The 24,869-nt window shown below is 48.8% G+C and overlaps 1 protein-coding gene across 2 annotated transcripts in view; it reads left to right on the top strand.

Moving 5' to 3' along the window:
* Positions 1–18,505, top strand: part of KDM4B (lysine demethylase 4B) — a 71,119-nt gene extending 52,614 nt beyond the window's left edge. For both annotated transcript variants that reach the window (XM_050985986.1, XM_050985987.1), the window contains 11 exons: positions 958–1,078; positions 3,776–3,954; positions 5,210–5,432; positions 8,181–8,257; positions 8,772–8,827; positions 9,301–9,409; positions 14,030–14,215; positions 14,677–14,841; positions 15,543–15,662; positions 16,475–16,567; positions 17,232–18,505. In XM_050985986.1, the coding sequence (XP_050841943.1) occupies positions 958–1,078; positions 3,776–3,954; positions 5,210–5,432; positions 8,181–8,257; positions 8,772–8,827; positions 9,301–9,409; positions 14,030–14,215; positions 14,677–14,841; positions 15,543–15,662; positions 16,475–16,567; positions 17,232–17,417 (1,515 nt within the window). In that variant the 3' untranslated portion in view covers positions 17,418–18,505. The remainder of the gene's footprint in view (positions 1–957; positions 1,079–3,775; positions 3,955–5,209; positions 5,433–8,180; positions 8,258–8,771; positions 8,828–9,300; positions 9,410–14,029; positions 14,216–14,676; positions 14,842–15,542; positions 15,663–16,474; positions 16,568–17,231) is intronic.
* Positions 18,506–24,869: the final 6,364 nt, after the last annotated feature.

The raw sequence follows: 24,869 nt of genomic DNA, 5'->3' as shown, positions 1-24,869 counted from the left end.
TTGTTCATCTTAACGCAAAAACTTTCAAGCTGGTTCTCAGTGCCAGCTGCTGTCAAATTACCCTTTAGAAGTCAATAAAGCTGGTGAATGGCATTTGTGATGCTGTTGGGGAGAGAATTCTTGGAGTGTATATTCATGTTCTTGAATGCTGATTTATTATTTTATGATACTATATTATATTAAAGAAAGTATACTAAACTATACTAAAGGATACAGAAAGGATACTTACATAATGCTAACAAGATAATAATGAAAACTCACAACTCCTTCCAGAGCCCCGACACAGCTTGGCTGTGATTGACCAATGAGTGAAAATAATTCACATGAAACCAATGAAACAATCTCCAAACACATTCCAAAGCAGCAAAACACAGGGGAAGCAATGAGATAATGATTGTTTTCCTTTTCCTCTGAGGCTTCTCAGCTTCCCAGGAGAGAAATCCTGGGAAGGAGGGATTTTTCCAGAAAATGTGACTGTGACAGTCAGTGGCTCGCAGGCTGTGGTGGCTGGCGTGAGGACAGCTCCAAGGCCAGGCTGGGTGCAAGCATCACCTGGTCTAGAGGTGTGCAGCCCCATGGCAGGGTTGGAACTGGATGGTCCTTTGGGTCCCTGCCAAGCCAAACCAGTCTGGGACTCTGTGAGTCACAATTTCCGTGGAGTTCCCAGCTGTGTATGTGGCTGAGCAGACTTTTCACGAGCTGATGGAATTGGCAGCTTGCAGATGTTCTGAGGCTGTCCTGATCTGAAGAAAACTCTGTAGTTTACCCAACTTCTTAAGAGTCGGTGTTGGCTTTTATCTGCTCCAGGAGCTGGCTCGGAAGGCTTCAGTGGTTCAGCCAAAAGGCAGAGAAAAGTTTTCTGTGTAAATCCAAGAACTCTCTTTGCCAGGGGCTCTGACTCTCTTGTCCTGTTCCCTCCTTTGGGGCGCCCATCCAGCTTGTTGTGCTTCCTTCCAGGCTGCTTCTGCCTTCTCCAAGGTGAAGATGGAGATCAAGAAGAGCCGCCGGCACCCGCTGGGCAAGCCCCCGACGCGCTCGCCGCTGTCCGTGGTCAAACAGGAGACCTCGAGTGACGAGGGTGAGTGAGCAGCTCCTGGGTCCTGGGCTGTCCTGCCTGAGCCAGGGAATTGCAGCAGCCTGTGACAAAACTGGGTGGCCTGAAACTCTGTGTGTTACACGTAGCTGGTAGGAAATGCAGCGTGTTCCCGTTCTGATCACCCAGCTGGAAACAAAACTCCTCTGTGGGAGCTGTCACTTCTCACCTCCCACCCTTCTTTCACTCAAGAAAAATATTTTGCTGGCTGCAGAATGAGGCAGCATTTTGGGCAAAGGGAAAAAAAAGAATTTGCAGAAAATAATATCTTAAAGGCAAAGCTCTGTCTTGGATATTGCAGTGGGATGAGAGCTGGTCCTTGGAGGCTGTGGAGGTCAGATCTGCTCTCATGTGTGTGAGGAAAGTCAGTTCTGACTTTTTGCTTGTCTCCTAATTCACATCATTGTTGGGGTCCAACTTTGCTTGGCAGTGGCAAAAATGAGAATTAAAATGTTTTTTGGTGTTTAACTGTACGTCACTGATTCTTCTTTCCCCACATTCCAGTCTCCAACAGTCTGAACCAAGGGGAAAGAAAAGATTCTTACCTCTCACACTGTTTTGTGGTGTCGTTTCCCACTCTGAGGCCTTTTCCACCTTACTCAGAATGTGGACAATGCCCCAGTAAGGAGCTTTTGGGTCAGGCACGTGGGTGTAGCTGGCAGTCCCTGCTCACAGCTCCTCATTCCAAAGGACATCATCTTTCCCACTCACCCTCCTTCAGGAGTGCATCCATTGACTTTAGAGCAGCCTCCTGCAGGAAAGGCTTCTCCTGAGCTCCCAGAGCTCCTTCCTCACCAAGGAGGATGCTTTTGATGCCTTCCACTTGTGTACCATGGAGTGAAGAGTGCAGAGACAGCTGAGACTTGTTATCTTGTTTTGGTGTGAGACCTTGGAACCAGCTCAGAGCTGGAGGATCCTCATGAGGCAGATTCTTCTGACTGCTTTGACTTGCTGGATGCTGTCTGGGGACTTGGCTGGTGGAGCAGGAGCAGCTCTCGTGGAAGCTGGCATTTCTTGGGAACTGATTTACAGCTCTGCTGGGCAAAATCTGATCAAACAGATCCTTCCCTCCCCACCAGGGAATAGAGGCAGCTCTCTGCACCCCAGGCTTTTTCAGGAATGCTGTGCAGGATGAGCTGCAGGCTGCAGGAGGAACAGTGAACATGTAAATTAAGGGAATGCACATGTTACACAGAGATTCAGCCCAGACAAGTTGTTGGCAATGTGGGAGCCATCCTTAATGCCTTGTGTCCTCCTGGATCCATGCTGGGAGGAGCCAAGGTGATAGCACAGACAGCCATTCCCTTTCTTCTCTCCCTCTGTCACTCTGGATTAGGCTGCAGGTTTCACTGATTTCACTGGTGTCATAAATCCTGCTGTCACCTGATGTGCCTCGACTGAAATTTGGAGGACTGTGGGGTTTGATTCATGTCTTATAAAGAAACACTTTTTAGAGGGTAACCCCCGTATGAAATGTGACCGAGCCACACACACAAAAAAGGGATTCATCAAACACAATAAAATTTCCACATTGTCTGACAAATATGTTATGGGCAGCATTTAAAATCTGAGATGTACACTCAGCCATTAACATTTTACTCCAAATTCCTTTTATCCTTTCAGGTAACCCAAGAGTCAGAAAATCTTCAAAGGGAGGGAGAACTGGGGAGGAGACTCAGACTTGTAGAGCAGAACATAAACTGCTTATTTCCAGTAATTAACAGTGAAGCAGTGAACAATTTGGTTTAATGGGCTGAGCTCTGGGGATAATGTTCTTCCAAGATGTTTTTGAGTTCCCTGTTCTTTTGGAAACTTTGCAGATTGGTGATGCAGGGAGTGATTTACACTCAGCCTTGTGTGGAAAATGTCTTTAACACTTACAGTGACTCAAAACTCCTTCACAAGGAGGGGTAAGGAACTCGGACCCCCAGACTGCCGCAGATGGATTCGGCAGTGGTTTAATCGTGAAATGCCAAGGACCTTGGGAAGGTTTATAAAATAAAGAATTAGCACACTAATTAGCAGGAGCAGTCGCTGGCAGAGCTCTGGCAGAGCTCTGGATGGTGGGGAGGGCAGTGGGAGGTGCAGTGCTGTGGGAGGGGCTGTACCAGAGCCCTGAAGCAGGGTCGGTGTGTGCAGGGCAGCTCTGGGATGCACCTCGGGAGGGCTGGGCCAGCCTGGGGCTGGGAGCTGGGAGCTGGCCTGGCCCAGCAGCTCCAGCTGCATCCCCAGAGCACACAGCTCCCTGCTGGAGACAGGAAAGGGGCATTTCCTTGTGCTGGCATCATGTGGTTTGAACTTAGCAAAGTTCAAATTAAATCTTCATGAAAGGGATGGTGGAGGTTTCACAGCTGGAGAGGGGAGGGAGTTACAAAGGCACTAAATCTCCATTCTCTCCTTCCTCGTGGCCAGTTCCTTCAGGTCACTGCTGCCCCTGCCTTGTGTATCCTGTCCCCACAGGGGTATCCTGTCCATTTAAGGAAGTGTTTGGGGCACAGGCACATGGGAGACCATGGAGGAGTTGAGTGGTTTTGTTTATTGCACTTCTTGTGTTGTTGAGACCTGAGCTGTTTAACTCACCCTTGCTCCTTTTGCCTCTTCTAACCATAAGCTCTTTTGTCTTTACTTATTGCTTTCCAACTGCTCATTGTTTTGGGATTTTGTTTTTCCTTTTCATTCTAGAAATGTTTCCATTTTCTGGAGAGGAAGATATGAGTGATGCAGAGGCTTTGAAATCTTTACTTTCCTTCCAGTGGAAGAACAAAGCACTTAATTTCCCAGCTGAAAGGAAGTTCAATGCAGCTGCTGCCCTGAGTGAGCCATACTGTGCTGTCTGCACCCTCTTCTACCCCTATAACCAGGTAATTCCTCATCACAGAGCCAGGGAATCATTAAGGTTGGAAAAGACCTCCAGGACCAAATCCAGCTGTCAGTCCCCCTCTGCTGTGTTCCCCCTCTGTATCCGTGGGTTTTGTATCCCTGGGTGTTTTGGGATGGTGACCCCAGTTCTCTGGACAGTCTGTGCCATTGCCTGACTGCACCTGCCATGAAGAGATTTCCCCTGATGTCTCCTCCAAACCTCTGACACAGCTCAGATGGCTGAGTTGGGATGCAGACATTTCTGCTACAGACAAACCCACACAAATTTGCACACCAAAGAAATGTGCTTGGATTTGGCAGTGGCTGGAGCCTTTTTTGTTATCTTTCCTGGCTTCTCTGGCTTGCTCAGTGTTCATTTTGAAATCACACTGAAAGAGCTTTGCAAACACTGTTCCATGCAGAGAAAAGTCACACCAGGCTCCTGTTTCCATACGGGCCCGAGCTGCTGAATTTATGCAAACAAGCCACAAAATAAAAATTTACTGAGTAAGCACATCCATCACCTTTTTTTGGAACCTACCAATATGCTTTGGGACATGTTATAAGCAGAAAGGCAAAATTCATCAGATGAATTAGTTATTTGTGCAGTTGTGCATTGATTTGTTCTCACATAAAGCCAAATCTGGCTTTGTGTGCCCACCAGGAATTCGTGCCTTAGATACTTGTAGCTGTGTTGGAAGCTTTTCCTGAGGAAAGCAGAACCCACCTCCCCCTTCAATAAAATCTCTTGATTTATTATACTGACTGAAAATAAAATATCTGTTCTGATTGCTGGCTGTTGTGAGGAGAACTGGGTGCAGCTGAGCTGGTTTTATCCATTGCTATTAACCCTGTCAGCTACCAGAAACCTTGAAATGTCCTTCAGGAGAACTTCTTGCAGGAAAAGTGGGGAAGGATGCCAAGGGGGTGGGAGAGAGGGAGGGAAGGCCTTGCTTTTAGTAATATTTTCCTTTTTATTTTTCCTTGGTGTTTTCAGCTGCAGTTTAGGAATTCAGATTTTTGCAGAAGAAAACCAGGAAAAGCTGCTCATTATTCTAATGCTTCTTTGAGCTTCCACAACAAAGTACAGATCCCAGCTGATGCCTGAGGAAGAGGGGGAGAAGTGAGGGGGGAATCAGGATTTTAGGCTGTTTGGTGTCAGGTGCTGGGTGACCTTTCTGCAAGGGGAGTGCTCTGGGTGGAAAGGGAGCACCATGCCAGGAAGAGGAGGTTCCAGTGATGGGGTTTTCTCTGCAGTCCTCCCAGGTGGAGAAGGAAGCTGCCCCAGGCTCCACGGGGGAGCCCTCCTCGTTCGTGCACCTTTCCAAGTGTGGGCAGAAGACCAAGCCCCTGATCCCAGAGATGTGCTTTACCTCAAGTGGAGAAAACACCGAGCCCCTTCCTTCAAACTCCTACATCGGAGAGGATGGAACCAGTCCCTTGATATCCTGTGCCAAGTGCTGCCTGCAGGTTCATGCTAGTGAGTGTTTCACCTTCCCCAGAGCCTTTGGGTCCCCAGAAACTCAGGAGTTTGTGCTGCTGTGATTGAGTTCCTTCTTGGCAGGTTTCTATACTGTCGCTCCCATTTTTATCTTTCTTGGTACAAGGATATCAGGAATCCCAGAAAGGTTTGGGTTGGAACCTTAAAGCTCATCCAGTTCCCATCCCCTGCCATGGGCAGGGAACCTTTCTCTCAAAGCACATCTGTGTATTCAAGTCCATCTTGGCAGTCACTGATCTAAAAAATACACACCAATATTCTTTTTACTGTTTATTTTGTTGGCTGATTCTTCTCTGTCTCAGAGAAAAGATTCTTTCTTTTGATACCTTTCATTTTTTTGTAATAAAGCAGAACTCAAAGGCTTTATTGCACTCTTTTCTCTCACATATTTTGTTCCAATATTGTTCTGCTGGGGGAGGCTGTATTGTTCCTGCATGCAGCAGAGATTATGGAGTAGTTTGAGATATATTTTATTAGTGTCTCTGATAGTGTTTGTAGTAATGGCACTTGATTACAAAAGGGAACATATGTCTGTTTGCTTCCCTGATAGTTATGTCTAAAAGAAGATCTGATTAATCCTGGTGGAGTGTACCTTCAGTGGAGATTGTGGAGCATCCAGTTAACATTTGTGACGAATTACTCTTCAGCTGTTTGATCTTGACAGATGGGGAATCTTATTTGACTTGCATCAGCTGGAATTACTTTTGTTGTTCCAGTTTTAGAGTCTGCAGGTCCCTGTGCAGCTCAGCAGGGCTGGGGAGCTGGAAGGCAGCTTTTGTTTCTGTGCTGAATCCCTGATGATGGTCATTTCTGGCTAATCAGGCCAGGGGATGCAGAGTGGGTGTGGGGAGGAAGATTTCATCCTGCCTTCACAATTCAGGGCTCCTGCATCTTGTCCATCCTTAGGCCTGCAATAGTCCATCTATAGAATGGTTTCTGTGGCCAAATTCTATTTTAGGACAGAGGGCTGTGGGCAAGATGATGTTAATCTGCAGGCTCAGACCTGAGATCCATCTTGTTTTAGAGAAACTCAGCTTTATATTTTGGCTGTACTCTCCCCTTGAGGGTAGGACAGGACAGGTGTTAAATCTGATGGAGGCTCCAGTGCCTGGTTGTTTCCTTGTGCTCTGTGACATCCCTTTGACTTTGCTGCAGAGAATCCATTTGCTTTTATTGCAGGATTGCAGTGCTGAGGTGTATTTTGGCTGACTGTAAAAGCAGCTGGCAGCCTGTGTGTTCTTGGGAAGTGCCCTCTCAAGCTGTGCTGGGTTCCAGCAGCCAGGCCCTACAGAGAGGGGAAGGTCTGGGAAGTTTCTGGGTTTTGAGGCATTGACAAAATCCATAAAAAGAGCATATTTTGCTTGGATTATCCTTATGGGACAGCCTGGGGCTCAGTAAATGGGACTGTTCTGCCCTCACAGAATCACTGAGGTTGGAAAACACCCTTAAGGCCATCAAGTCCAAATGTCAGCCCAGCACCACCACCCTGCCCACCAGTAGCCGTGTCCCCAGGTGCCACATCCATGGATGTTTTTAACACTTCCAGAGATGGTGATTCCACCTCTGCCCTGGGCAGTCCGTTCCAACCCTTTCCATGGAGATATTTTTCCTAATTTTCAATCTAAACCTCCCCTGGTGCAGCTTGAGGCTGTGCTCAGGGCCTGGCTCTCCCTCAGCTCAGTTTTGGACTGAACACCCCTGTCCCTGTTCTAGGCCTGGGTGGAATTTGCTGCCCTGATTTTGCCATATGATGAAAAGAGTCCTCAGATGTGGAGAGCAGCTGCAGATCCATAGTATTGACTTTTTTTGACACGCTGTTTGTCTGGTTAAGTGGATGATATTTATAAATCAGGCTGTGGTGGCAATCCCAGTGCTTTCTGAATGTCTTCTTTTAATTCAGTAATTTGAGATTGTTGTTCCCAGCTGAAATTTTCTGTTCAGTTTGTTAGGATAGGTGAAGGTTGGATGAGATCTTGTTAGGAGGGACAGAGGCTGGGTGGAATGAGCTGTGTGTTAGTTGAGATGCTTATCTTCAATTTTCCACTCACTTTACAAGCTTGCAGGAATCACACAGATCTACTTTTCCAAAACTGTATTTGTGTCTTTTCCCCATTGTTTTCAGTGACAAACCTCAGTGCCTTTTATAGAATTTTAAGGACTTCTTTTGTTCTTATTTCCCTGTCTTTATAATGGGCATAATACCACTTTACTAGTGAGGTGTTGTGGGAGGATTTGGTGTTTGCACGTTAGAGTAACTGATGCTCTGTAAAATGAGATGGTTTTAACACTTCCTAGAACCATAACTTAAATACTGCTAACCAGGTGGAATGCAGGTATTTAATTTCCTTGCAGTATTATTGGACTTGTCCTTCCTCACCACTCAGCAAAAGTAACTGCTTCAACCTTGCCAAATTCAGTGCCCTTCCCTGTTTTGGTGTGTGAGTGCACTCCAGCAGTGGTGGCATCACCTTGGAGCAGTTCCTGCCTAAAGAAACAAAGTCTTGCTATTGTATCCTTAGAAAAGTGAAAACTAAATGTGAGGGATCCCTGGGGGGGGTTTGGTTTGTTTGTTTTCAGACCTGCTGGTCCCAGTTCTGGTTTGGTCAGAGCCTGTGGAATACAGTTCCTCAGACGCTCTCAGGGTTGTTTCTGAACTGAAAAGAGAGAGTGAGACTGGGAGGTGCTGTGGAAGGGCTGCTCTGAGAGCTGTGCCTCTGTCTGCTGCAGGCTGCTACGGGATCCGCCCCGAGCTGGTCAACGAGGGCTGGGCGTGCTCGCGGTGCTCGGCCGGAGCCTGGGCAGCGGTAAGGACTGGCACAGCACCTGGCACTGCTGCCACACACACAGGGGCAGGGTTCACATGGCCTTTGACATCCCAGGGACTGGCACAGCACCTGGCACTGCTGCCACACACAGGGGCAGGGTTCACATGGCCTTTGACATCCCAGGGACTGGCACAGCACCTGGCACTGCTGGCACACACACAGGGGCAGGGTTCACATGGCCTTTGACATCCCAGGGACTGGCACAGCACCTGGCACTGCTGCCCCACACACACAGGGGCAGGGTTCACATGGCCTTTGACATCCCAGGGACTGGCACAGCACCTGGCACTGCTGGCACACACACAGGGGCAGGGTTCACATGGCCTTTGACATCCCAGGGACTGGCACAGCACCTGGCACTGCTGCCCCACACACACAGGGGCAGGGTTCACATGGCCTTTGACATCCCAGGGGGGTGGTGGTCACTTTCTGGGGAGGATGAAGAGCCTGGCAGAGCTTCTGGGCCCGTTCTGAAGGAGTTGTGTTCCCGCAGGAATGTTGCCTGTGCAATCTCAGGGGAGGAGCTCTCCAGATGACCACTGATGGCCGGTGAGTGCTGCTTCTGAGGGTGTTTTCCTTCCATGCTGCACCTGATCTCCTTGTCTTGTGAATTTGGTCTTAATGCTCAGTGTAGCAGCAAGTTTTGGGGTTCTGGAGGGAACTGCTCCTCACTGACTAGGCAGGATGAGCCCAAGTGACTGTGCTGCCCTACACTGCACTAGGCTGCTCGACAGCAAAGCTTCTGAACTCCTGCTCAATGTGGTTGTTTCTCAGAGAAAAGTCTTCTCAGAGGATGTTTAGCATTGTGCAGTATCAGGTGTAGGGGAAGGTTGATCTCTGTTGTTCCAGAGATATTTACTTTGTGCCACCCTGATTAGCAGTCGATTGGGAGCATTGCCAAGGCTGCCAACCCCTGGAAATGTGCCCAATGCTGAGGGAGGCAGGGAAATGTTAACTGCCCTCCTGAGCATTTCACTCTGATGGTGGCAGGCCCTGATTTGTGTCTTCACTTTGCTCCCCAGGTGGGTCCACATAATCTGTGCTATCGCTGTCCCCGAGGCGCGTTTCCTCAATGTCATAGAGCGTCACCCTGTGGACATCAGCGCCATCCCCGAGCAGAGGTGGAAACTGGTGGGTGCTCTCCTGGGGACAGGGGTTGGGAGCTGTAACAAGACAGGAAATCATTGTGTGGGTTCGTGAAGCAGCTGAGATTGGAGGTGATCTCGCTCTCATTCCAATCAAAAGCTGCCTCGATTGTGTCTGCTGAGCCCTGACAGTGCTTTGACACACAACCAGCTCTGATTTCCAGATTGCCTTTACTCTCTGGGAGTGTGCTGTACCCTGGGCAGAGCCTGGCACTCCTTCCCACCTGCAGTCAGGTGTAAAGTGCCTGAAAGCTCTGTTTACTCCAAGTACTGCACAGCAGGAGTGCAGTGGTGACTAGAGAGAAGCTGAATTGTTCATCTCTAATTCACCTTTCCTTACAACATTTCTCTCTTTCTATCAAGAAATCTCTTGTAGAAATGAATAAACATTTCTGTGACCCTGGCTGCAAGGCAAGACTGCAAGGATTTTAATACAAGCCCAGCTCCAGGTTGTTATTTAGCTGTGTGGCCTCATCCGAGGGATTAGTAATGGACGATTCATTAGCTCAGAGCAATTTATCTTAATGTTAGTTAATGCTCCATCACTATAGTGTGTTATTGCAAAATAAATTGTGCTTTTGCTGCTTTTTTTGGTACAGAAGTCAGCTGGGTGACACAGTGTGGGATGGGGAAGGTGCTGGAGCAGTGATAGATGGGTTAGTGCTGATGGATTCGTTAACAGAGCTGCTACTTAGTGCAGCCAGCCCGGGTGAGAGATTAGGAGGAACCTATCCCTGCTTCCAGAGTTATTTCTCTGTTGTGCAAATGGGTTTTGTACACAAATGTGAATGTAAAAAGCATTCATTATTCAGCAGGAGTGATGGGGCAGCGCAGTGCCAGGGTGATAAATCTTGCAGCCGTGGCTCTTTATGGATCAGCTGACACTTCCAACGTGCATCCTCTTCATTACCAGCACTTGTAACGCTGAACTTAAAATCCTTTTACACAACACTCACTTGTATTGCTTAATGGAGCCTCACAAGGAAACATGACTTAATTCTTTAACCCTTCCCTGGCTGCCTGGCAGTGCTGCAGAGCCAGGGCAGTGTCTGTGTGTGGCTGACTCTGCTGCTTTGCTCTGCTCCAGAGCAGAGCCTGTGCCTGCCAGAGCCTCTGCACGGACCCACTGCATTTCTCCTTCATTCCTCAATTAAAACTGCAAAGTTTCATAAAATCCCAGAATATCCTGAGCTGGGAGTGTCCCCAAAGGCCATCAGTCCAGCTCCTGGCCCTCACATACACCCCAACAATTCCACCCTGAGAGCATTGTCCAAATGCTTCTGGAGCTCTGGAAAGAAATTTTGTTTGATTTCTTCTGTTGCATTCCATTTGCACCTCGTGTTTTCTTCCTTTCTCAGGGAACCTGGAGAATTTTTACACAAAGTGCCTTGACTTACACAGGCCAGTGTTGGAATTTACAGGCACAAATTGCTTATGCTGCTGTTAGCCAGAGCCTGGCTTGTAGCTCAAATGTCAAAGCCTGGCTTTAAGCCCTTCACTTGGAAAGTTTTAGAGTTTTCAATTAGGTAAGGATTAACCAATGAATTTGGATGGCAGAACACAGAGGCAGTGGTGCAGTGGTGTGGGGTGTGAGGTACAGAGTGTAAATTGGATAAGATTGTGTGCAGAGACTCATGAGCCATGGGGGGGGGGTTTAGGATTCTTCATGAGAATTTGCAGGTAATTCCTGGAGCATGTGGGGGCTGTCTGTGCTTTGGAGGGGAGCAGCTGCAGTTAGGAAGATAAACTGAGGGAGACTAAAAGGTGATGGCATTGGAGCTCCTGACTTTGGCAATGATGGACTTGGTGCAGTACTTGATAAAATTGGGAAGATGACCTTTGAGGCTGGAAAAGATGGAAAAGGAGAGAAGGAATGATGTGAAGGGTGAGGATAGGTGATGTAAATAGATGAGGGTAGTGGAGGAGAGAGGGGGTAGGGGTTATCCATGGTTATAATTTGATTTTTAATATGTTTTTATTGTTTGAAGTTCCTTTGATGAGGACTGAGGTGCCAGGAGTGGCAGTGGTTCAGTGAAAGGTATAACCTGTTCTCTAGGCATGGACCAGGTCTCCCTGTGCCAGCACAGACTTTTCAGTCCCATTCAGTCCATTTGTGGGTATGGCACCATTTTCAGAACTGCAGTTTCCTGCTCCCAGATTGATGGCACATTCCAGGCCTGTGCACGTAAATTATTTATGACGTGGAAATTTGGAATAATTAGCTGTCATTCCTCAGTGGAGTAAATGAATTGCAGTGTTCATCATGCAGCAGACAGCCCATTTCTTACTCTCAGCAGTGACCTGACTCTGGTGTGCATTTATTCCAAAGATTTCTCTCCTGTGCTTTGGACTCTTTTCCCCCCCACAGAAAATGCTTTTAAATCTCCTTGTGCAGCTTTCCCACAGCACTTGGCACTGGTGTTTCTGTCCATCCCATCTCCCACACTTCCAGATCTGCATTTTCATATGATCCCAGACTGGAAGGGGCCTTAAATCCCACCCAGAGCCACCCCTGCCCTGGGCAGGGACCCCTTGCACTGTCCAGGCTGCTCCAAGCCCCAGTGTCCAGCCTGGCCTGGGACACTGCCAGGGATGGAGCAGCCACAGCTGCTCTGGGCACCCTGTGCCAGAGTTTCACCACCCTCACAGCCAAGAGCTGTCACTTCCTCCATCACTCCTCACACATCAGGCTCCCTGTCACTCACATTTATCTTTTGATCATATTTGCTCTGAACATCCCTTTGCTGCAGCTCTTGTGCCTGGCACAGGGAGTTTGTGTGGGCACAGGCTGGCACTGGGTGTGTGCTAATCCTGGCTTGGCAGAGTCCTGCCCTGGGAGGGTTAATGCTCCCCATCTCCTGTGTGTCAGCAGCTGTCCCTGCTGCTGGGACAGGGGGATACTGACAGGTTAATAATGGCATCAGTGCCACTGGCTCCCCTCAGTCCTGCTGTGCACTTCCCTGGTGCTTATCAGCCTCTGGAACATGGCTTGCAGAGTGATAAAGGCTCAGCTTATTAAAGGCTAAACCCACGTTCTGGCAGCACTCAGGCTCTGGCTTTGAATTTCCTGGCTTTTGTTGGTTTGTGTAAAAAGGCCACGTTAATCTTTGGTGTAAACAAACTGCCTTCAGTTAATTCATGGGACTTATTTCACAGAAATGTGGGGCAGAGCCCAGGCAGGGAGAGGGAGTTGCCCAGGAATAAGGAAGAACAGATCTCCTGTTGTTTGGGCATCTTTTGCTTTCAAGGAAGAGAAGTGTTCCTGGGGAAGGAATCCCAGAATCCCAGAATGGTTTGGGTTGGATGGGACCTTGAAGGTTTTGAAGTTCCACCCCCTGCCTTGGTCAGGGACACCTTTTTTTTGTTTTAATCATGAAAGGCACATTTGTCTCCTGTGTTTGGTGTTAATTTTGCCCTGATTTGCCTTGTGCCAGCCTCAGATAAGGTAAAGAAGCTGCCCCACCCCTGGAAGTGTCCAAGGCCAGGCTGGATGGGGCTGGATGACTGGGATGAGCTTTTTAAGGTCCTTTCTGGGGTTTGCTGATCAGTGACAGATTCCTGGAAATGTTGAAAAGTGAGTGGTGTTTCCAAATGGATCCCTGGGAACATTATGCAAGAATCATTCTTTAGACTGGGATTCCCAAAATCTCCTTTTCTGTATTTCTGAGGGGCTGGAAACAAGACTTGGTGCTGTTATAGGGAGTGAGGAAATTTGTCTTGTTCCCACTACAGCTCCCGCTCACTGTCAGTGCCATCAGGCTCAGGATTTTTAGCTTTGAGAAAATGCAATTTCTTTTTAAAGCAGTCCCACGTCTTACATCGATTTACCTCATAACTGGATCTGCTTTGCAGAAAATGAGTGTGAAAATGTCTCCGAGATTTCAGACCTTTTCCCCGATAATTCTGGGGTTTTTTTGTACAATGCTTTTATTTCTTTTGTTTACAAAACTGACTGAATTATCTACAGTGGCTCATCTGACAGGGATGCCAATAAAATATTTATGGTTGATATGCTTATGCATCTAAAATAAACACACAGTATTTTTGTTCCATTATATGATTTTATATTCCATGAGATCTGATCAATACAATGTCCCATTAAATACAATCGAGCAAATTGCCACCCAGTTACTGTGTTCTGTTCCTTCAGGAAAATGGAAATGTTATTTTCCAGCAGTGCACCTGTGAGCCTCCAGCTGCTGTTGGAGTTAATGAAGTGTAGGTGTATTGTTTATGGGGGCAGGGTGAGGGTGCAGCAGTGCCCTGGTGCCACTGGAGGGTGTTTGCCCAGTCCAAACTGGAGCCCAGTCTGCCTGTGCCCAGTGTGGCTCTGCAGGGCTGAGTGACAGGAGGTGCTGGCATGGCCACAGCAGTGGTGAGGCAGGGAATGACAATGTCTGCTGGAGCTTCTTGCCTTGGAGAGATGCTGAGTGGGTGCACACAGACAGTCCTGACACAGAACATCCCTTTGGCTGTGGCACTGCAGCCACGGGCTGCGGGGGCTGTGGGGTCTCTGCAGGCTCCAGGCTCTGCTCCTGGAGAGACCTGAGCTCTGGGTGTGCTGCCCTGCAGAGCTGGGCGTGACTGCAGCTGTGCTCCCTTGCAGAGGTGTGTGTACTGCAGGAAGAGGATGAGGAAGGTGTCTGGGGCCTGTGTGCAGTGCTCCTACGAGCACTGCTCCACGTCCTTCCACGTGACGTGCGCGCACGCGGCCGGCGTGCCCATGGAGCCCGACGACTGGCCCTACGTGGTGTCCATCACCTGCTTCAAGCACAAAGCAGCAAACCAGAACGTAGGTTTTGGGCTGGCCTGGGGGTTGCATTGGGGGATTTGGGGTCTTGTTTGGTTTCTGGGGTTTTTAAAAATAGTTTATTCCCGCCTGTGTTGGCTCAAAACGTTTTGTGCTTTTAATGCAGAAGGGTTGTCCAGGAAGATATTGTTGGGGATGGCTTTAATCTGCAAGAGGGCTGGTTTGGATGGGATGTTGGGAAGGAATTCCTGGCTGTGAAGAGGGCAGAACAGTGGCACAGGTGCCCAGAGCAGCTGTGGCTGCCCCTGCATCCCTGGCAGTGCCCAAAGCCAGGCTGGAAGGGGCTTGGAGCAGCCTGGCACAGTGGGAAGTGTCCCTGCCACGGCAGGGGTGGCACTGGGTGGGATTTAAGGTCCTTCCCACCCAAACCACCCCGGGATTCCATGGAATTCTGGACGCAGCCTTTGCAGCTGTGGCTGGCAGCTGTTCCTGTGTCCCTGCAGGTCCCATTCCGCAGGGAGGTGGCCCTGGGGCAGACAGTGATCACCAAGAACAGGAACGGGCTCTACTACCGCTGCAGGGTCATCGGCACCAGCACCCAGACCTTCTACGAGGTCAACTTCGACGACGGCTCCTACAGCGACAACGTTTACCCCGAGAGCATCATTGTAAGGCAGCTCTGGGACACTGCTGTGTCACAGGCACTACAGACTCTGAGCTGTGCCTTGGGCTGGAACAGCAGAGCAAAACTTCACTTCTTCATTTTAATTTTTAAGTTGTTGCTTGCCTAGAAAATCTCATCCCGCTCTTCATGACAGATCTTGTTTCTGACATTATCTCATTTATTTTTTGGTTGCTTTACAAAGATGTGATCTTGCTGAATGCAGATGACTTCACAGAAAGCAGTGTTTGTTCTAAATTTCATCCTATTTGTTTTGTGGTTGAATAATCTTATTTTTCAACTGACAAGTGTGATTCATGGGGGAAGCAGATTGTTCGTAAGCACTTCTGGTTCAAAACAGGGAATTCACTTAATAGAGGGAATGTCTAGAAGAGGCTGATTTGTCAGCTCATGCATTGCCTTCCTGATTGTGCCACTGATTCACTGAGTTGCCCTGCTTGTTTTTGAGATACAGGAGATGTGATGCTGTGGGGTTTGTAATGAGAAGTGTCCATGAACTGGGTGCTGGCAGCAGAAGGAGCTGCCAGAGTCGATTGCTGCTCTCTCAGGCTGGTTTTGTTTGAGATGCCCACAATGAATCACGAGTGCAGAAATGTAGCCTATTGCTCCATAGCGTGTGATTTTAGCACACCTGGCTCCTGAGCTCTGGTGGAGTTGTGTCTCTGACCCCTCTCTCTCTGTCCTCAGAGCAGGGACTGCATCCAGATGGGGCCCCCTCCGGAGGGGGAGCTGGTGCAGCTGCAGTGGACGGACGGGATCATCTACAAGGCCAAGTTCATTGCAGCCCAGATCAGTCAGATTTACCAGGTGAGTGGCAGAGGCATCCCCGGGGTGTGCTCTGAGCTGGGAGAGCTGAGCCTGCACCAGGGATGGGCTGCTGGAGCTGGGCAGAGCAGGAGGAGGGTTTGGGAGCAGATGATTTATTCCCTCTGAGTTTGTCCAGCCTGAACTTGACACCCCTATTAAACTGTGCTCTGTGTGCTTCTGCTTTATGCAGAAAAGTGTATTAAAGTCTTGGGCAAAGGAAATAAGAATCCCTTAAAAACTTTTAATAGTTTTAACATTTTGCTGTGCACGTTTCCATGAATAAACATCCCTGGAACATCTGATGCATAATTCATGATATAATCAGTGCTTAGCAAAAGGGTTTCATGGGAGGAGTTTTTTGTACCTGGCTGACTATTTCTGCTGGTTGAAATACAAATATACTTTAGTAGCTGGAGTTGTTTCCTTGTGACCTGTAAAAATGCTTTGTTTAAGATGAAAGAAATTCTTATTACCATATTGGCCTGAATAGAGGGCTGCTTTTATTATAAGTGAAAAGCTGCTTTTTTCAGGATATGAATCAAAAATCAGTAGAAATGTGAGGTGCTGGGCCAGCTGGAGTGCAGATATTTTGGGATCCATGGAGCACTGAATGAACCCACTTGGATAAGACAGAGGTGCCTGAATAGCTCTGAGAGCAGCACTTTTGGGCTCAGAGCCTGGGAGTGCTCATTCCACAGCAGCCCTGCCCTGGAGACACCCCTGGGAGCTGCCCCTGGGGGGCCCAGCTGTGGCACAGGCTGGGAATGGCTGTGCAAGTGCTGGCCCTGAGTTCCTGCTCTGCCTCCCTGCAGGTGGAGTTTGAAGATGGCTCTCAGCTAATGGTGAAGCGTGGGGATATTTATACCTTGGAGGAAGAGCTTCCCAAGAGAGTCAAGTCTCGCCTGGTGGGTACCAAAATAGCAAACAATAAACCAGCTGCAGCTTGCAAACCCCTTCACATTTTCTTCATGTATTTTTTAGACATGAGGTGAATGCAGCCTCCACTTTCTGTGGCTGTAAAACTGCTTGTCATTCCCAAAATACACAGAGTGGAAGAAATCCTGGCCATGGATGCTTGAGAGGCACAGAAATGATTTCCCCTTGCATGTGTTCAGCTCAGAGTTTGATTTTCTCTGGTTAAAAGATTCTGTTCAGATCATTTTGCACCATATGAATTCAGTTATGTGGAGTCATCCTGTCCAAGGGTGAGGTGAGCTGGGCTGCAGCTCAGGGCTTTCTGGAGAACAGACCATCACTGTGGGACCAAACCCCCTTTTCTCACCAAACTGCAGATTTAGAGGGTGGCTCTCACCTTTAAATCTCTTAATCTACAGGATCAGGCTGCCTTTAAGTGCCTACAGTGGAGTTTCTGAGCCTAGAAAAGATGAGGGATTTATTTCACAGCTTTTTTTGGTTCCAGCCCTGCTGGGTGCTTTCAGACCCTCCAAAGCCATTTCCTTGCCCCAGGTGAAGGGGCTGGAGAACGCCCAGGGTGTTCCCAGCCCAGGGGGCTGTGGGTCTCTGCCTGTGCTCCTGCTGTGCCCTGATGGTTGTTGTGTGTCTCTGCAGTCCCTCAGCACTGGGGCCCCTCAGGAAGAAGTGTTCTCGGGAGATGAAGGGAGAGCAGCCAAGCGTCCCCGGCTGGGGAATCCCAGGAACCCCGAGGAGTATGGACAAAGCCCGGATTACCTGGCCTTCATGGAGAGCCTCTTGCAGACACAGTACCAGCCTGGGACTCAGAGCAACATGTTTTAACCAGGATTCATCCAAAATATTCAATTAACCCTTTTTGAGTCAGTGGAAAAATAAATAGGAAACTGTGGAATGGAAGACCAGCCCTGTGCAATAGCCTGCTGTGAATTTCTTTCATCTCCTCTTGGTTTGGACTGCAGGAAATCCCTGTCTGGCTGCTACCTCGACCTTGCCAGGAGTTGCTGACCAAGAGCTGGGGAGCTTGGAAACCCTTCAGCTTTTCACACGGAGACTTTGGAAGAGTTTCTACAGATGGAGCTTTGTGACTGGTTCTTTTTTATGAGGAAAGGGTTAAAATTTAACAAAATGACTTTTTCAAATCTGTCAAACTTTTGTCTTTCAAGGTGCTATTACATTGACTACTGAAGCAGCCTTTGGAATCGTGTTTTCTGTACATAGACGTCACCTTTGTGAAGTTTTCTATGAATGAGCATTATTAAAAAAAAAGCAAGCAAAAATAGGAAAATGAAAGTTTCCACAAAACATTTTTCTAGATTATGGCTTTAAAACAGAAAATAAATGAAATCCTCCCCCCTCACCCCCAAATGAATTGTGACTGGTGTTACAGCGGGGAGAGGGAGAGCAAGAGCAGATGTCCTGGAATGTTCTGGGTTCTTCTTTTGTAAAGAAACACTATCTTTGTAAGCTGGGGAAGGTGGGGAAGCCCTGTTCACCTCTGGGATGTTTCTGCCATTGGCTCTCTGGGATGGATGTTGGCATTGCTGCCACGTCCCCAGGGAGGGGCTTAGGGAAGAAATGGCCAGGTTTGGGTCATTCCTCTCCTCTTCCTTCCCCATCTTTGCCATCACAGTTGCTTTCTAGTTCAGGACCAGCATGGCTTTGAGTTCCAGTGTGCCACCCTGGTTTGGCAGGTGTTCTGTTGCTGCTTGTGTTAGCTCCCCACGAGCCAGAGGCTCCCTGGCAGCACTTCTCCCTCAGCACTTCTTTCTCTTTCCTTTGTCTCTTCATTTTTTAATTTTATTTTTTTTTGAGTTGTGCTCCTTACAGTGTGAGAATCATTCCATGACAGAAGCTTGGGAGGTGTTTGTATGTTTTTCTTTTATCCTATTAAAGAAGAAGTTCCTCAAACATCTCTGATTGTCGTGACATCCTTTCCTTAAGCCAAGCCTGAGGCTGTGGGTGCTCCTGGGGAAGAGGAGTGCCACCCCTGCCTGGACTGGACTCAGCTCCCTGAGGATGGAAGGAGCACTAAAGGCAGACCCAGCCCTGCCTGGGGGCAGCTCCCACCTGGACGTTTGGGAACCCCCTGGGGCTGCAGAGCTGCCGTGGAGCAGGCAAAGATTCCTGGAAAGCCTTCCCCTCTCTTTGGAGGAGCTCAGTCAGCTCGGAGGGAGAGGAGGAGGAGGAGGAGGAGGCAGTGCTGGGGCCGTGGCACAGCTGGGAAGGTTCAGGTGCAGGGGGAGCAGAGCAGGGGGCACCCAGACCCTGCCTGGGCCAGTGAGCAACCTGGAATGCTGCACTGCAACCTCTTCCCCTTAATTCCCTGGGATTGCTGGATGGAGAGAGACAATATTCCTGGGTTTGGTATTATTGTTAAGCCCCTTTAAGGTGGTTGTTGTTCTGGGGAGAGGCTGTTAAGCAACGCTCTGGCTGGATCTTTAAGGGAATAAGTGGGAAGGATTTGTGGGCTGGCAGATGGTAGATTAGCATCTTAAGAGACTCCATGGGTATTAAACTGTCCTAGTGAAAGAGTGGAGATAGAATAAAGCAATTGAATTCCTTTTTTACTTTGGTTTGTTCTGCCTTGAGGATTGGAGGTCCCCTCCTCTCTGCTGCCTCTGCTACGGGTCCTTTCTGTGGTTGTGAGACCTCCAAACAGGGTTCTGCTTTTGGGGTTTTTATTTCTGAGTTTTGGACATTTTCAGTAGATGTCTCCACGAATAAAACCAAACTGAGACTAATAAAAGTTTAAAAAATTGGCAAGATTCTCCTCAGCCTGGGTTGTTCCTCCCCCAGAGCTGTCTCTTGTCGGTTGAAATGTGATTAAATAGAAAACTTGCTGTATAAAAGACTTAAGAATGTTACCAGGCCATGAGAGAAATATTTCAAACAATTGAGAGAGAAATTTAACCAGCAGAGGAATGTTTTTGGAGGTGGGAGGGAAGGGTGGGATGGGATGGGTGGTTGTGAGTTTCCTCTGCATGCTGGAGCCCTGCAGTAGCTGTGTCCATGTGTAGTCCCTTCCCCAACTGCTATTTCTATTGTAAAACACAAGTGTGTTCCCTCCCCCGTGTTCAGATCTGAGTTATGTTGAAACATGAACCTGGAACTGTCTAACTCCCTTCCTTTTGCAAGGCTTTCCTCTCTTTTTGTTGGGTTTTAAATCCCTCCTTTTGGTTTAGGAGTGACTTGTGCAGATTCAGGGTGGTGGCCACACTGATGGCCCCTGGGCATCAGCCTGTTGAAAAGGAAATAGGAAATGCACATTCCTACCCCTTCCTCCAGTGGAATAGATTTGTGTCTGATTATGTGCTATAAAAATAATGATTTTTTTTCTTTCTCCCCCTAGATTAAGGCTGTGATGTATTTTTTGCCTATTTTTTTCTCTGCCTCTAGGTTCAAAATGAATTAAAAGCTGTTGAGCATTTCAGAATGACACGTTCTGGGGGGTTGAAGTCTCTTCATTTCTAAGTTTGAAGTCTTGTGCAGCAGGAGGTCGTTGAACCTCCTCAAACAGCATCTTCCTGAAACTCCACTCCAACACCTTGAATTTCCCCTCCAGAGTTTTCAGGTCATCTCTCCTTCCTTGTCCCCAGAAGGGCTGTGCTGGCACAGGCACACAAAAAAGGCACTTTTGGCACAACCCTGAGGCTCAAGTGAGCTGGAGCTGTTGACACAGAATTATTTGGCAGCTTTGGTAGCAGAAGAAGAGAAGTCCTTGGGTTACTTGCTCACCAATAGAAAATCACTGGGAGTTATTTATTCTGCATGAAAGCAGCAAAACAATGAAATTTTTGGTTTCCAGCAGGGGAAATGTAGAGGTCACTGTGCAAATGCTGTTTGGAATTGCACAGTGACCACAGTTTAACCACTTTTCCTGTGGAACAAGCAGGATTTTGGCTCTGCTTCAGCCCAGTTCACTGTGGCTTACCTCTCCAGCCCAGCCTTGCCATTTCTGCTGCCAGCTGCTGATATCCCCAGCAATGAGCCAGCCTGTCTCTGAAACAGGAGTGATCCCTCCCCTGTGCCCCAGCTCGGGGTTTAAAATAAAGAAATGGCCAGAATCTCTGCTCATCTGCTTCACTGAGCAGAGCCATCTCTGGAAAGTGCAGGAATTGAGAGAAGGGTCAGTTCCCCTGAGCAGCCCAGGTGGGGCTGCCTGGGAGGAGCAGGGACTCACATCCTGGCCAAAGGGCTGAGGCTGAGCCCAGGGCACGAGGGGCTCTGGGGAGAAGCCAGAGGTGGGAGCAGAGCTCTGGGGCAAGTGGGAATTGCTGTGACTCTGCTCAGAGCTGAGGTTCCTTCTCTTTGTCACCTGGACAGCTCAGAGCCCCTCGGAGCTGTGCTGTGCCTGGCTCATCTGGGATTCAGCTGGAACATGGAATTAACGCTGCAATCCAGGAGCTTTGTGGCCTGGCTTGGGTGATTAGTGGGAGATTTTTGTCAGCACGAAGTGAAAAATCTGCCTGAGCACAACAGTGAGAGATCCCTCAGCTCAGGGATGAGCCTGGGCTCCAGGAGAATTTATCAGCACATTCCTCTCTAATTCAGCTTAGACACAATTGGCTGCTCGTTAACACTGCCATTTCTCTCACTCCTGTGACACTCCCAAATCAAGGGCTTGGTCCATTTGCTCCAAAGAAATTTCCCTGCAGTTTTTCTCTGAAGTTTTTCTCGGGTTTTTCCTGCCCTCAGGTGTTTGTGCTCAGACCCAAGGGGTGAAGCACCTGCAGGTGACACCAGGGGGACCTGGGGGTGCTGTGCCCTGAGCAGCAGCAGTGACAGCCCTGGCACAGGTGCCCAGAGCAGTTGGGGCTGCCCCTGATCCCTGGCAGTGCCCAGGGCCAGGCTGGACATTGAGCTGGGAGCACCTGGGACAATGGGAGGTGTCCCTGCCATGGCAGGGGTGGAGTGGGATCAGAGACAAAATTGGTTGAAATTCGATTTTTCTGTTGGTTTTCCTCCCCTGGCTTACACCTGGCTACAGCTGAGCAAAAGCCTCCCCTGAGCTGAGAAGTTTCTGTTGTTGTCCCAAGATGTGAAGAGTTTCTCCTGAAATCTGGGGCTCAGTCTGGGTGTGGGGGCACAGGGGTGGCACAGGGTGGCACAGGGGTGACAACACCTCTGGCACAGCACCTGGGCCCTGCCAGCCTGGGAACAGGGATCAGCCTGTCCTGGGAGCTGCTGTGTCCTGCTGTGGCTTCCCAGCACTGATGGTTCTTCCCCTTTGCCCTTTTTCCTTTTTCCCTTTCCCCTTTTCTCTTTTCCCTGTTCAGTTTTCCCTTTTCCCTTTCCCCTTTCCCCTTTCCCCTTTTCCCCTTCCCCTTTCCCCTTTCCTCTTTTCCCTTTTCCCTTTTCCCAGTTTCCCTTTCCCCATTCCCTTTTCCCTTTCCCTGTTCCTTTTTCCCTTTCCCCTTTTCCCCATTCCCTGTTCCCTTTTCTCTTTTCCCAGTTTCCCTTTCCCATTTTCCCCTTTCCCCTTTCCCTTTCCCCTTTCCCTTTCCCTGTCCCCTTTCCCTTCCCCTTTTCCCCTTCCCCTTTCCCTTTCCCTGCACTCTCTCTGTTCCACCCTTCCCAGGTCCATGGTTATAATCTGCTTTTCTCCTGCCACCCTCCTCCTCCTCATTTTTATGGCAGTGCTCAGTGGGGGAAGTTTTCCCTTTTGCACAGCTTTGCTTTCAATGGAACAGCTCTGCAGAAAACTGCAAACAGCCTCTCCCAGCTGCTTTCTTCCTGCTCCCTGCTCCTTTCTCTCCTCAGGATTTGTGTTGGGAGAGGAGGAAGAGAATTCCCTCCACGAGCAGCCTCCAGCTCAAGGAGCTCCTGGTGTTTCCCTTGGGGCTCCCTCCAGTCCAGAGCAAGGAAAACAAATTAAACCAAGGTGGTGGAACCCACCAGAATATTTTACATTTCTTTGGGTGATTTATTAACTCCAGAGCAGATCAGGGAATTTATGGCATTGTGTTTCTGTGTTGTTGGAGCATCCTGTGTGCATAATTCGGGGGAAGATTAATTCCTGTGTGAGAAAGGAATAAAAAACCACGGTGAAGTCAGGCTTGTGCCCTGGAAATGGTTTCCAGTCTTTGCTAGAACACACTGAAACAAGATAATGGGAAAAATAATGGGAAATGTGGTTTCTGGGTAATCACTGGCCCCTGGAGATTTTATTTTGGTGACTCAGCAGACACAGAGATGAAAACTTGAGGCATTTGGCCACTGCCAAGGTCGTGGTTGTTGTTCTTACAGCAGGATTTGAAGTTTCACAATAAATTTGGGGCAAAAATAAGAGAATTCCAAGGTGTTCCTGGCCCCCTTGGCAGCTGCCAGCAGGCAGGGACGTGAGCCTGGAATGAGATTGGGAATGGGCAGAATTATTCCAAGGGCTGAATTTCTTTAGGGTTTTCTTTCATTTCTTTTTTTTTTTTTTTTTTTAATTTGTTTCCAAGTCAGCTCTGCCCTGCTCTGCTCAGCACTTCCAAAGAGGGGGATTAAAACAAACCAGGGGATTTTTTTGGTGTCCACCTCAGGTGCTGTGGAAGCACCTTTGGCACAGGGAAGGCTCAGGGGGCTCCAGGACAGAGGCAGAGGCACAGCCAGGGCTGCAGAGCCCCGGGAGCTGCCCTGGAGCTCTCTGGAGCCTGGCTCTGGAGGGGGAGAGCTCTGCCCCATCCCTCCCTGCAGGCTGGCAGGGGAACCAGCCCAGGGCCCCCCAGCTCTGCCCCCCAGCTCTGCCCCATCCCTCCCTGCAGGCTGGCAGGGGAACCAGCCCAGAGCCCCCCAGCTCTGCCCCCCAGCTCTGCCCCCCAGCTCTGCCCCATCCCTGCAAGGAGCAGCAAAGCCAAGGTCTGATGGCAGGGCCTGCCTGGAACAGCTGTCTGCTGACAAGGATAATCAACTCTATTAATGGTGGCATTATTATTCCCTAATTAAAAGCTAATAACGAAGAGTTAATTGCCTTTAAAAGATGAAGCAGTGCCATGGCAGGGATTTATCTCTGTTTTTCTTTGCTCGCCTGGCTGTGCTGATATTTTCAGGCTAATTAATTGAATCAAATCTCCCTGAAAACTAATAATGTCCCAGAGTCGATCCAGCCAAGGGAATTAAAAGGTGTTTGCTGTGTGCTGGGCCCAGGCAGCCCCTCCCAGGTCTGTAAATAAATTCTGTGTGTGTGCTGGCACCTGGGCTCAGCAGCACAGGGGAAACCTCCAGGTGGGGAGAGGTTTCTGCTCCTGCTGGGGCAGGGACGTGGAGCTCTGGGAGGGAATTCCTCCCTGGGAGAGGGCAGGCCCTGGCACAGGGTGCCCATCCCAGCCCTGGCAGTGCCCAGGGTCGGTCACAGGGGCTGGGAGCAGCCTGGGAGGGGCAGTGGCCCTGCCCTGGTGCAGCCCCAGCTCCTGCCCTGCTGCTCCCCATCCCAGCCCTGCAGGGCCCTGGAGGAGTTTTTGGGGTGCAGCCACAGAACCACGTGTGAAACTCCCCAGAAAGTGCCCCCTCTGCACCCCCTGCAGCTCCAAATGTTCTCTTTGGGAGTTCACTTTATCACTGCTCATCTTCTGTGTGGAGCAAATTTTATTAAAGTTCCCCAAAGAGCAAATTGTAAATTCATTAGGGCTCGTTTTGGACTGCACCTTCCCTCATTCTGGGTAAAAAGGAGATTAGAAGTCAGCTGGGCTCCCTGATAATTAAAAAGAAGATGCTCAAACATCATTCTTAATTAAAGAGCAATGAGATAAGAACTTGTGTAGTCTGCTTTTGGTGTGTTGGAAAGATGCAGAGGTTCCCATTGTAATTATGTGATTTATGATCTTCCACACAAAGATGTAATTAGTTTTTTCTCCCCCCTTTTTAAAATTTAAACATTATTTAGATAAAAAATTGTGCAGCAATTTGAATCTGCTTTTCCTGAAGGAATAGTAATTTGGTTGGATTTATCTTTGGGTTTCAACCTAAAACAATTCTTTGGAGCTAAAAGGGAATACCCTAAAATAAGAGACCAAGAGCTCTGAGGAGAGGGAGGTGGGAGAGGGGACTGAGACATTTGAGGCTCAGAAATTGTGCAAACATTTCTTCCTGCTTAGAAAGGGCAAAAAAATAGATATATAAAAATACATCTGTGTGTTAATAGGTGCATGAATATAAAAATACACTAAAAATACTGGATATAAAAAGACATCTCTGGCACCCCCCTGCCATCCTGCTGGTTCTTCCCTGGGAAGGGTTTGGCTCTCCCAGCCTGGGGTGGGAGTGGACCCTGACTCACGGGAGCTCAGCAAT

The sequence above is a fragment of the Serinus canaria genome, chromosome 28 (assembly GCF_022539315.1).
Source record: "Serinus canaria isolate serCan28SL12 chromosome 28, serCan2020, whole genome shotgun sequence".
Lineage (NCBI taxonomy): Eukaryota > Metazoa > Chordata > Aves > Passeriformes > Fringillidae > Serinus > Serinus canaria.
Note: the sequence above shows the minus strand (reverse complement) of the source record. Positions and strands in the feature narration are given on the sequence as shown.